We start from the raw sequence: 13,449 nt of genomic DNA on the forward strand, positions 1-13,449 counted from the left end.
GGGGCTCAATAGCAAAAGTCTGAATGCCCCCCCGCCCAATAAAAAAAATACTATAAAATATTAGCATAATAAACAGCATATATGTTACTGGAGGCCAGCATACACGTTACTGGGCAAAGGGGGGAGAAAATAAAGCGATCAAGCAGTCCAAAATGTGTGTAAATATTTTATTATCAAGTGAAGGGTAAAAACACCATAAAATGCAAAAACTAATAGCCGGGTGACAAACACCTTGATAATGCCAAATTGTTACAGGTAGATAATTGCAAGCAAAATCAATCAGACTGTTGAAAGAAAGTGAGGTTACACCATAGGTAAAAAAAAAAACCGATGTATTCCTATAATATACTGATTATATCAGATTTACCCCACAAATTTAATATATATTAGTCAAATGCAATTATCATATTGGGGACCGCACCATATCAGCCTCCCATCAGAATATCTGATATATATCCATATATTATCAAGAAAACTAGATCACAATTTACAACCATTCATAAATAGTAAAGCTGTATAAGTATGTATTAATCCATATATACTCTTTATAGACACCGTTCTGCAAGCCAGTTTAATTGAAGTAAGCCAAGACATGTATGCAGGATATTTATGTTTAACAAAAAACTGTAGTCATATCAAAAATGGATTAAATTGATGCAATAATAAATTTAATTAATACCATATAGTGGATTAATGTATGTTCGCAAAATCCATAAAGCAAAACTACAATTTAGTAGCGATTTGTTATAGAAGGACTATAACCACATCCATGGAAATTCAATTAACGCTACACTGGAGCTCCATCACAGCTGACAGCCACAGCCGAGCTATCAGGTGTATGGTAAGAGGACTTGAATAGATTTGAATTTCAATTAATACCTATATCGTGCTACTATACTTGGACAATATGTGGCTGTTAATATCTAGATAGAGCTAGTAGATGACAGCAGTGTATTAAGGTGCACCGCTGCGACCCATGTTCTGGCAGCAGCGGAAGCTAAATACAGGGATATGGATAGGTCATTAGAAAAAACACAATTACCGCAATAGTGCAGGCTTGTCTACATACACACCCGCAATTGGATTAATGCGCTACACAGACCCCCTACACGTGTTTCGGCAACACACCTTCGCCCCTGGACGAAGGTGTGTTGCCGAAACACGTGTAGGGCGTCTGTGTAACCGGGTGTATTTGACTTGCCATATATCATTACTTGTATCAGGTAACATCAACGTCTAGCCACCCTTATATTATACATTACATCTCTCGCATAACTATAACTCCGGTCCTCCCAAGATCTCCTCCTCTCCTCCTCTCTCATTCGCTCCTCACACAACCGACTCCAAGACTTCTCCCGAGCATCCCCAGTCTCCTGGAACTCGCTGCCTCAACACGTCAGACTATCCCCTACCCTTGCAAACTTCAAACGGAACCTGAAAACGCACCTGTTCCGAAATGCCTACAATCTACAATGAACTCGCTGCCGCCCGACCACCGTGCGGAGCTGCCGCCCGACCACCGTGCGGAGCTGCCGCCCGACCACCGTGCGGAGCTGCCGCCCGACCACCGTGCGGAGCTGCCGCCCGACCACCGTGCGGAGCTGCCGCCTGACCTACACCCCACCTATTGTCTCCTCCCCATAATCCTATAGAATGTAAGCCCGCAAGGGTAGGGCCCTCTTCCCTCTGTACTAGTCTGTCTACTGTAACTTGTATACGTATTTTGTATGTAACCCCCTTCTCATGTACAGCACCATGGAATTAATGGTGCTCTATAAATAAATAATAATAAATAAATAATAAATGTATGTGTGCCAGCACATGATAGCGTTATGCCAATGTAGCGCATTAATCCAATTGCGGGTGTGTATGTAGACAAGCCTGCACTATTGCGGTAATTGTGTTTTTTCTAATGACATATCCATATCCCTCTATTTAGCTTCCGCTGCTGCCAGAACATGGGTCGCAGCGGTGCGCCTTAATACACTGCTGTCATCTACTAGCTCTATCTAGATATTAACAGCCACATATTGTCCAAGTATAGTAGCACGATATAGGTATTAATTGAAATTCAAATCTATTCAAGTCCTCTTACCATACACCTGATAGCTCGGCTGTGGCTGTCAGCTGTGATGGAGCTGCAGTGTAGCGTTAATTGAATTTCCATGGATGTGGTTATAGTCCTTCTATAACAAATCGCTACTAAATTGTAGTTTTGCTTTATGGATTTTGCGAACATACATTAATCCACTATATGGTATTAACTACATTTATTATTGCATCAATTTAAACCATTTTTGATATGACTACAGTTTTTGTTAAACATAAATATCCTGCATACATGTGTTGGCTTACTTCAATTAAACTGGCTTGCAGAACGGTGTCTATAAAGAGTATATATGGATTAATACATACTTATACATCTTTACTATTTATGAATGGTTGTAAATTGTGATCTGGTTTTCTTGATAATATATGGATATATATCAGATATTCTGATGGGAGGCTGATATGGTGCGGTCCCCAATATGATAATTGCATTTGACTAATATATATTAAATTTGTGGGGTAAATCTGATATAATCAGTATATTATAGGAATACATCGTTTTTTTACCTATGGTGTAACCTCACTTTCTTTCAACAGTCTGATTGATTTTGCTTGCAATTATCTACCTGTAACAATTTGGCATTATCAAGGTGTCTGTCACCCGGCTATTAATTTTTGCATTTTATGGTGTTTTTACCCTTCACTTGATAATAAAATATTTACACACATTTTGGACTGCTTGATCACTTTTTTTTCTCCCCCTTTTCTCATATATGTCTGCGATTGTCCTGATAGTCCTGATAATCCACATATTATGAATTTCCATTTAATAACGAGTTGATTGTGAGTATATATGATTAAATATGTGGATATTCAATACAGTCTTACTTCTTTCACGTTACTGGGGGCAGCATACAAGTTACTGGGGGCAGTATACAAGTTACTAGGGGCCATTGGGGGGGCATACAAGTTATTGGGGGGGCATATATACACACATTTTGAATTAATCTATAAGTAGACTATTACCGGGCGTGGCTCCTTCTGCAGAGCACCAGTCTAGGCAGTACTGTGCATCTGTGCTCCTGTTTTGTGACGCCTGACGCCCACTGAGCACCGCAGCGCCTGACGCTCACTGAGCACCGCAGGGCCTGCAAACAGTGGAATCAGCTGCAGCCAACAAACCAAAGAACTCTAGAGTAAACAGGAATAAAAAATAGTCCTACCAAAGTGCCTCACGGTTATATATTTACTGCCAACATAAAAATAATTAAATTATACAAATCTGAAAATATCTACATGTCTTTTTAGTAATGCATCAACAAAATAGTCATACAATTACCAAACAACACATACTATATAGTGTTACTGAACAACTCCAATCATACCAAGACCAATAATACTACTATACATTGCAAAATAATGCCGACACACCATGACCAAATATTATCATCACATAGAGACAAAATATAACCACCATCCTGTAACTGAGCAAAGTCCACTGCACAAAGACCAGTGGGTTCACACCACAAATCACCCTCAAAATCTGCAGTGTGTGAACTTGGCCTGAAGTAGCGATGTCCTCCTTCGTGCCCCTTACAACACACAATATAAATATTCACATCTGTCTCCCCCATATAACGGTAATGATTAAGACCCTCTTCATAGCCTTAGGAACCTTAAAAACAGAGCATTTACTTAGGGCTTCCTGATGTTTCCCTTTTAGTACAGAGATATTATACATAGGGATGTCACAGTACAGGGTAGCTTCTTTCTGCAGTGTTACAGACAGACATTTGTACAATATAACACTCACCTGCTCCTGTGCTGTGAGATATCATGTTAGTGGCGCCAGCCTCCTTGCTGCACTTCCTGTGGGTCCTCCTGGCTGTGTTCAGAACCTGTCCTCTGCTTTTTCTTTCTGGTGCTTCTGCTCTCCACTTATTCTTGTTTGCTTAGCTCTCTGTTTCCTCTGCTTCTTCTGCTCTGTTGTCTCTCTTTGTCAGATCTCTGCTCCTTCTCCAGCCCTGTTTTTTCCTTTCCATATTTTCTTTCCCCACGCTGTACTGAACAAGCTCCGCCCCCTCTCCTGATTGGCTATTCTTCCCCTGGCAGCTATCACAGCTTGCTGACTGGAAGATGCTGCCTGGCCACTCTCTGTGTCGCGGCCACCTGCAACTATTCAAACAGTGCGGGGCACCCCTTAATCAGCTGCTTGGTGACCGTCCCAGGGCAAACCGCCCCACTGGAAATGATGAAAGTGAAAGCGTACACACAGCGGGCTTCTATGCGGGCCCCCTCAGCTCACGGGCCCCATGGCAGTGGCGTGGCCTACCTCTATTGATGGTACACCACTGACTTAGAAGTCAGTGATGGTAATATATTTATTCTGCCACTCTATTTAAAATCTATGGCACTAACAGCACAACACACAATTGTTTTTGTCAGTTTAATAGACTTTCAGGCCATACAATGTGCCTCAGCAATCTACCCTGGGTGCTCAAACACCACATTATAAAAATGTTTCATACCTGATTTGTGAGTAGGATAATAGTCTAACATTATTCTTCGGAAAGTCATCTGTATCGCTCCTCCAGACACTAAATGGAAACAGACAATATTACATTAGGTCAGTGTTCTTTATGTCAAGAACTGTTAAAGGTATTTTGCACCTGTAGATGTCAATTTAAAATTCTTAGAAATTATCATGCACCAATCCAAATTAATGATCTGTATGGAAACAGGTAGTTGAATACATTTTCTTAAAACCCTTGGTGCTTTGTGACATAAATGAACGCCATGAAATGCTCTTTTTACTAAACTGTACTGACACAGACCGTAGTATCTATGGGGCTTTACCACGGCAGGGATTTCCCGTCAATCAGCCAGCAACTGGAAATAAAGCTCACAGGCACTCAAGTCGTACTGGAATAGAGCTCACACTCTGCCCTTTAGTAATAAGTGGTCAGAAAATAATACTTAAAATGCATATTCTATCCTATTTTTAAGATAGTAAAGAATAAACAATGTCTGTCCATCCGTCCGTCTATCCATCCATCCATATTACAGCCACAACTGTAATGACTGTAATAATATTTTAGGGGAAGTCCACTTTATTTTATTTTTGGAACATGATTTTGTGATATTTTCTAACATATAAGCATGGCAGGTTCAGCTCAAATCTCTTCCTCTGTCAAGTACTGTCCACTGGTTAGCACAGTCTTCCTCACACTCTGCATGACAGTGTTGTCCTGAAAATAGAGTAAATCTTATCAGTAATTTGGTTTCTAGGAACCCTCCATGGCTACACCATAGGAGGAAGTTACTTCACTGCTTTATAGAGAGAGGAACCACAAAGAGGTAAAAATAGCTCATCCCCTCTTCCAACCCGCACTGTTTTTTAACCCCATCCTGACATTTGACGTACAAGTACCCTCTATTTTCCAGGGTGTTCTCACTAATGTACCAGTACAGTCTGGTGATTATGCATGTGTGGCGCCCCTGAGGCTTAAGGCGCCACAGGGTATTATACCTCCTTTAAGGGGGGGTAATATCCATCCTGGGTTAGGAGGGGGTTAACTGCCGATGCCTTCACAAAACCACATACATAAAACAATAAGGTGCTTTCCCACAGGGGGGGTGGACTAGGGCAGACAGGGAGGTTAGCCATCATGAAGCATGGGACTTCCCCAGTCACTAGGACAACCACTGGGGTTGGGTACCACTTGGGGTAAGAAGTAGGCGCAACCATCTCACTAGAGCATACTTTCCTGGGCACAGCTTCGGATAACATCTCGCACAGACAACAGGAGTCAAGTGTTTCTCTTTCTTCGTGGGACCCATGGCTTGGAGCTGGAGGCTCAGCCTGGGTTCCGGATAGCAAACGGGGGACACTTCACTAGAAAGACTTCCACGGGCACTGGTGGTGACCGCCGACTATCCGGGATCGGCTAGAGCCCATCGTGGCAGACACCGGTACTCTGGGGCAGCGCCTGAACTACCAGTGAGTAAAAGACCTGGAACCACAGCCCCTGCCTCTGATTTGCCAGCGCCGTTGTCCAGCGCTGCGGCGCCAACGGGGACTACCACCACACCCCGTCCTTCCTCAATCATCCTCCCCGGTGTGACCCTGCTCCGCCTGTGGGGAGTGAAACCATCCCGGCTGCGGCCTTCACCATCAGCCCCGGAGAGCAGCACCCGCAGCTGCGGCCCATCTCTGGCCGCGGACCACAGGTTGCGTCACGATCTAAAAAGACTTTCCTCCCCATCACTACCCCCATCCTTCCTCCCGTCCACCGCCTTCCCTCCCTCCTGTATGTCTTGGGGTCATGAAACCGGGCCAGGCCAAGCCGTGACGATGCAGAGGATCTGCAATCCTCGGCCCGGTGACGAGCTGGGTAAAACCCCCTCGACCTCAGGGTGTTACACATGCACAAAAGTTGAGCAAGCATAATTGCCATCAGGAGTTTGGCTTTAGTTATAGCCAAGCCCTACTTGTAACATCCAGGGTCAATGCTTGCATTACTCCTGGCTGTTTAACCCTCTAAATGTTGCAATCAATATTGATCACAGCATTTAGAAGGTTGAGAGATGGCGGGGACTTCTGCTCTCACTCGATTATCACCCCTGCAATGTGATCATGGGGCCCCACAGGTTATCATGACAGAAGGAGGTAAAGTAATCACCTCCCAGTCCAGAAGCTACAGGGGCCTATTAGACCTTACTCTTGGCGAGGTCTAAAAGGTGTTTGTCACCTCTAAGACATGACCAAGTGCTATCAGATAGCACTCGGACCAGTGTTAATATAGGGCAGTGAAGATCTGCGATTTTTTTCTCATGCCGATTTGGCAAGAGAAAGCAATAGTAGCATGCTGCAAGTGGATCCGATATTCAAGTCACAGGAAGCCATACAAGTCTATGGGTGCTTGTGTAACATCGACTAACGTGGAGACAGGCAATGGAGAAGATGGAGAAATTAAGTTTCCAGTCTTCTCTGCACCTGTGCTCTCACGCAAGAGAATCAGATGACACTTGGTGACACTCGGACCAAACTCTGGCAGAGTTTGATCCAAGTGACATTAGCATAATCAGCACGACTCTCTTGCATGAGAGAATCTACAGCAAGTGTACGTGAGCGCTAAGACTGACTGCTCTAATGCATTGCAATGTATTAGATCAATGACCAGACTAATAAAAGTTAAAGTATCATAAAGGGATCAAGAAAAAATTAAAAATAAAAAAATATGAAAAATAAATAAAAATTCAAAAATCAATAAAGACATACAGTATTTCTCAGATTGAAAGACACACTTTTTCCCCCCCAAAAGTTGGTGAAAATTGGGGGTGCCTCTTGTAAGCCAAATGTAGATTACCGGGAGGCACGGAGGCAGTGAAATGGGGTCATAGGAAGCCGGCAGCGGCACAAGTGAGGTGATAGTGTGGGACCTGACCTGGGAGGAGGGGGTGTCACAGTGGCATGATGCAGGTGTAATTAATCTGCCTGCAACAGACTTCAGGAAAATGTCGCCAGATGAAAAAAAAAATAAATTACATTTTCATGCTTCAATGTTATAAAGTTTTGTGGGACCTAGATGCTCACAATACCCATAAAATAAATTCCTTGAGTCTGTGTAGTTTCCAAAGCTGGGGTCACTGATGTGGAATATCTGCCGTTTTGGCATGTTATTGCCTCTTCAAATGCAACATGATGTCTGAAATATATTCGAGGTAAAAATTGTGCTCCAAAATTCAAATGTCTTTTCTTCCCTTCCAAGCTCTGGCGTGTGCCCAAATAGTATTTTCTGAACACATACTGTATATCATTGTACGCCAGATAAATTGCAAAACCAATTGTGCAGTTCTTTTTCTTATCCTACTCTTGGGAAAATTAAAAATTTGGGGCTAAAGCAACAGTTTTGTGGAAAATAACTAATTTTCTGTTTCCACTGCTTTAACCCTTTTACCCCAGAGCCCATTTTTCACCTTAATGCCCAGGCCATTTTTTTTGCAATTCTGACCAGTGTCCCTTTGACAGGTAATAACTCTGGAACACTTCAACGGATCCCGGTGATTCTGAAATTGTTTTTTCATGACAGGTTATACTTCATGACAGTGGTAAATTTAGGATGATATTGTTTGTGTTTATTTGTGAAAATATCAAAAATTTGGTCAACATTTTGAAAATTTCGCAATTTTCAAACTGACATTTTATGCCCATAAATCCGAAATATCCGTTATATCACAAAAAATAGTTACTAAATTACATTTCCCACATGTCTACCTTACATCAGCGCAATTTTTAAAACAGAATTCTTTTTGTTAGGAAGTTAGAAGGGTTCAAAGTTCATCAGCAATTTCTCATTTTTCCAACATAATTTACAAAACCAATTTTTTTTAGGGACCACATCACATTTGAAGTGACTTTGATGAGCCTATATGACTGGAAATACCCAAAAGTGACCCCATTCTAAAAACTGCACCCCTCACACTGCTCAAAACCATATCTAAGAAGTCTATTAACCCATTATGTGCTTCACAGGAACCAAAGCAATGTGGATGGAAAAAATGAAATTTTTACTTTACACAAAAATGTTACGCTAGCCATAAAATTTAGCATTACAGGACAAAATGCACTAAAAAAATTTATTGTGCAATTTCTCCTGAGTACGCTGATACCTCATATGTGGTAGAAATCAACTGTTTGGGCACACTGCAGGGCTCAGAAGGGAAGGAGAGCCATTTGACTGGAAAATTGTCTGGAATCATTAGCGGATACCATGTCGCATTTGTAGAGCCCCTGATGTGCCTAAAAATTAGAGCTCCCCACAAATGATCCCATTTTGAAAACTAGACCCATCAAGGAATTTTTCTAGATGGTTGGTGAGCACCTGGAACCCCCAGTGACTTCACAGAATTTTATAATTTTATAATGAAAATGAAAAAATACATTTTTAACCTAAAAAATGTTACGTTAACACAATTTATCAAATTCACTAGCGTAAAAGGAGATAACAGACCATTCAATTTGTTGTGCAATTGCTCCTGCATATGCCAAGGCTTTCCATCTACATTTCCAAAATACATGATTCAGTTGAAACCCGTGATAGATCCATTCACTGATGAAACAGCAGAGTTACTCCGGACTCCGTTTGGCCTCTGTTCAGTGGTGTCCGCTTTTTCAAACGTGAAGAAAACTGTTTTAGACTGCACTTTTGTGCACGCCTAAAAAGAGGCATAAAAGGATAGACTCCTCCAGACCACAGGCCAGACATGAGGTCAAAGTGACTCCCTCGTTACAGTGAATTTTTTGTTGGGAATTTTGTCTGAATCACGTTTTTTAGAGATTCAGGGTATGTGCCCACGTTCTGCACACACTGCGTCCTGGATGTAGCGTGTTTTCTCCTGTGAAGATGCAAGTGTTCTCTGCAGAATACCGCAGCAACCCATGCCCTCGATCAGGGTTTGGGGCGCTGTGAACTTTTAGGATTTTTAGTGAATAACTAAAAAGCGTGGGGTTAAATTTTCCCCTCTCCACTCTAAACATAGTCTATGATGTTCCCTGTGTCAAATTAAGTGTCTGTGCAAAATTTTGTGATTATAAATGTGACAGTGCAGATTCCTTTAGCGGACATACATACATACCTCAATATATACACACATACTATACATACACTCAGATTTATATATTAGATTTTTTACGCCGTTTACCGTGCGGTATAAGTGATTTGGCGGCTTTATTCCTCGAGTCAGTACGATTACAGCAATGCCAGATTTATATAGGTTTTTTTTTAGGTTTGGTGACTATTACACTAAAAATGCTTTTCACAAATTAAAGTTTTTTGCATCACCGGATTTTGAAGGATATAGTTTTTTATTATACTGCTGACAGAGCCATGTGAGGGCTTGTTTTTTGCAGGATGAGTTGAAGATTTTCTTGGTTCCATTTCTGGCTACCTAATAGTTTTTGATCACTTTCTATTCCACTTTTTGATCGGCAGAAATAAAAAAACTGCATCTAAAGAATTGTTTTTTTCTTTTTTGCTGTTCACTGTTCCGTAATTGTGATAAGACAGTTTTATTCTTCAGGTCAGTATGATTACAGCGATACCAAATTTATAAAGTTTATGTTTTGCCACTTTTACACCATAAAAACTATATTATAGGGGGGAAAAAAAAACAGTTTTTGCATTGTTGTATTCTGAGCGCTATAACTTTTTTATTTTTTGGGTGCTGGAACTATATGGTGGTTTGTTTTTTGAGGGACAGATGATGATGTCAGCTCTACCATTTTTTATTTATATGTGACTTTTTGATCGCGTTTTACTCCACTCTTGTCAGCTGTATGATGAAAAGACAGAGGCAAAAACACTTTTTTTTCACAGTGTTCACTGAAGAGGTTAACTAGTGTGACAGTTTTATAAATCGGGCTGTTACGGAAGCGGGGATACCTAATATGTGTAGTTTTGTTTTGGTTTTTTTTTTACATGATTTTACATATTTATTGGACTATTTTTTTGGGTCTTTATTTTCAGGGGGATTGTTTTAATATTTTTATCAATATTTATAGCTTTTTTTTAACTTTTTTTCCATTGTTCCTTTATGGGAAACTAACTTTCAGTCATATGATCACTTATATAATCCCCTGCAGTGTTTGATCACTGCAGAGGATTATAAGTGTCAGCGCTGCACTCGCAGCACTGACACTTCGCCTCACACACCATGCATCCAGCATGGTCTGCAAGGCGATGCATAGCTGGGTGACCCGGGGTCGTCATGATGATTACCCAGGGTTGCCATGGCAGCGATAGGGTCCCTGTGATCGCATTACAGGGACCCAATCGCCAGGGAGAGGTAAGCGATCCCTCTCCCTGTCTCCTGAATGCTGCAATCGCAATGATAGCACCATTTAGGGGGTTGATCTGCCAGGAACGGAGTGGGCACTGCTCCAGACAGTGAGAGCTGAGTGCCAACTGTAAGATCACAACAGAGGCAATCATGGAGGAATAGCGCAGGACCACTGAGATCGCCATGAAGTACCTATACTTCTATAACGTATAGGTACGTCAAGGGTCGGTAATGGGTTAATTCCTGTGATGCACCTGAAGGATTAAACTTCAAAATTGTGGTTTTGAATACCTTGAAGGGTGCAGTGTTTAAAATTGGATCACTTTTTTCACATTTGTTAACTACTAGGACCCCAATAATCACTTCAAATTAGCAGTGTTCCCTGATAAAAAGAAAAATTTCTGCCATATCCCTGGCATCTTGGTTACTCCTAAAGAAAAAAAAAATAAAAAAAAAGTTTTCAATGGTTAGCCCCTAGGTTGAAAGGGAAGAACATCAGACATCTACAGTGATGAAATAATCCTCTTTACAATGGTATTCTTCATAGTTCCTTGGGTTAATGTAAATTAAAAAAAAGTAGTTGGGGTTAGCTTCCGAGTGCAGATGTTAAGATTAAGGTAAAGGCTCACAGAAGTATACCCCAATTAAAACAATTCTTATTAATTACCATTTTAAATGGTAATTACTGACTAATTTAAAAATAGTCAGTATGTAAACGTGAGTAGGATCCACAAATTGGGCAATTAGACCAAAAATGGCCATCCAAATTTTTTTAAAGATATGCTAAACAGCAAAAATTAGAGAGATGGAGATAGAAAGAGAGAGAGATAAAGCGAGAAAGAGAGAGATAAAGCGAGAAAGAGAGAGCGAGAGAAAGAAAGAGAGAGCAAAAGTGAAAGGGAGAAAGTTTTTTAGTGTGTGATAGTAGTCAAACATAAAAAAGAGGTATCCCTGTAAATCACACTGACCTGAAGATTAAAGCAGTCTAATCACTTATGTCATACAGCGATCAGCGTAAAAAATAAAATAAATTATTGACTTGCTGTTGATTTGTTTATTCTGGCTCTCAAAAATCACAGTAAAACTCAGTTCACATTATTCCTGCGCTCTACACTGAGAGCTTACACCGGGGTTTCTGTGTAAATTTCTGAAATAAGTAATTCAGAGAGAACACCTGATAGAAAATTCACTATATTGAGGCAGTTGGAGTCACCTGGAACTCTATCTGGCCTGTGATCTGGCTCTGCCATGTTTTGTACACATTGTAAAAGCCGGATACTGTAAAAAAAAAGCTACATAGATATACAGAGTCTACAGTATCACTGCTGCCTCATGGATGGATGGATCCATAGGGGTTTTTTATCTGCATCACGTATTTTGTATATTTAGCTGGAAACCCCAATGTAAGCGCTCAGCATAGGCTACAGGATAAATGTGAACTAATACAAAATGTTCTGTACCTCAAATTCTCAGCATGAAAAGCTGCTACTCAACCAACAAGAAAAAATTCCCACTCAGGTTAGTCATCTGTTAACAGAAATATAGGGGGTTTTCACTTTACTAATAGCACAAAGGCTCTGGAAAAGCTCCTTGCCCCCCATAAGAAATCGAGTGAAATCTGCAGTCCCGAACCCAAATGCACCCCTCCCTTCTGAGCTAATCACTGTTCCTAAACCACAGTTTTTGGGCACTGCAATAGCAGATTTCCATTATCACTCGGTAACATCCATTGCTGCTTGTTTCTTGAAGACACCCATGGAATCAAAATCATCACTACACCTGTCGATTAATTACCAAAGGGCTGTAATTTCCAAACATACGTGGCAGCTATACTTTATATGGGGAAATGGTGAGCGCAAAATGGATTTGGATTTAATTTCTCAAATCAATGTAACATAATGAGAGACAAATTGATTCAGAGAGGTTACAATGGTGGATTGATAAGGAGCGCAGAAGACAAGGTGAGGTGAACACCTAGAAAGCAGTTCTTGTATGAACAATGTCCAAACAAAATGACAGGGATGCAGTCTCATAATAATAAAGCTAGATTATAATAGCTTATAGTGAGCAATATGGTAAGATCAAGGGTTTTGTGTCTAAACATCTCCCAATATTAAATCAGGACGAAGTATGTCAAATTCTCAAAAATGGTTGCAATTTTTCAGCACAGAGAGGAAAAACTTTGGGTAATCTATTATCCCCTAGTATGTTTAACAACAGAGACTCAGCACCTGGAACTTGGTTGTCATGTGTAGATTCTTATAAATGCGGGGGGAATAAATGCATTATTTTTTCTCTTTATGACCAAAAGTAATGTGGTTATATACAAGGATGGAAAGCCACACAGAATTAGATCATTTATTAATTGTGATACCACTAATGTGGTGTACATGATTAAATGTATGAAGTGTGATGTATATATAGGTTGCACCACTAGAAAACTGAAAAATAGGGTGCAGAACATATTGCTGATATAAGAAAGAAAAAAACTGTTAATATCTCAGGTGCAGCCAAACATTTTTCACAAGAGCGTGATAGTAATTTGAGGGATTTCAGATG

General features: G+C 40.7%; 1 protein-coding gene across 3 annotated transcripts in view; it reads right to left on the reverse strand.

The window, feature by feature from the left end:
* BLTP3A (bridge-like lipid transfer protein family member 3A) overlaps positions 1-13,449 on the reverse strand; it is a 698,660-nt gene that overhangs the window by 370,724 nt on the left and 314,487 nt on the right. For all 3 annotated transcript variants that reach the window (XM_075335894.1, XM_075335893.1, XM_075335895.1), the window contains exon 9: positions 4,578-4,646. In XM_075335894.1, the coding sequence (XP_075192009.1) occupies positions 4,578-4,646 (69 nt within the window). The remainder of the gene's footprint in view (positions 1-4,577; positions 4,647-13,449) is intronic.

The sequence above is a fragment of the Anomaloglossus baeobatrachus genome, chromosome 2 (genome assembly GCF_048569485.1).
Source record: "Anomaloglossus baeobatrachus isolate aAnoBae1 chromosome 2, aAnoBae1.hap1, whole genome shotgun sequence".
NCBI classification, from domain to species: Eukaryota; Metazoa; Chordata; class Amphibia; order Anura; family Aromobatidae; genus Anomaloglossus; species Anomaloglossus baeobatrachus.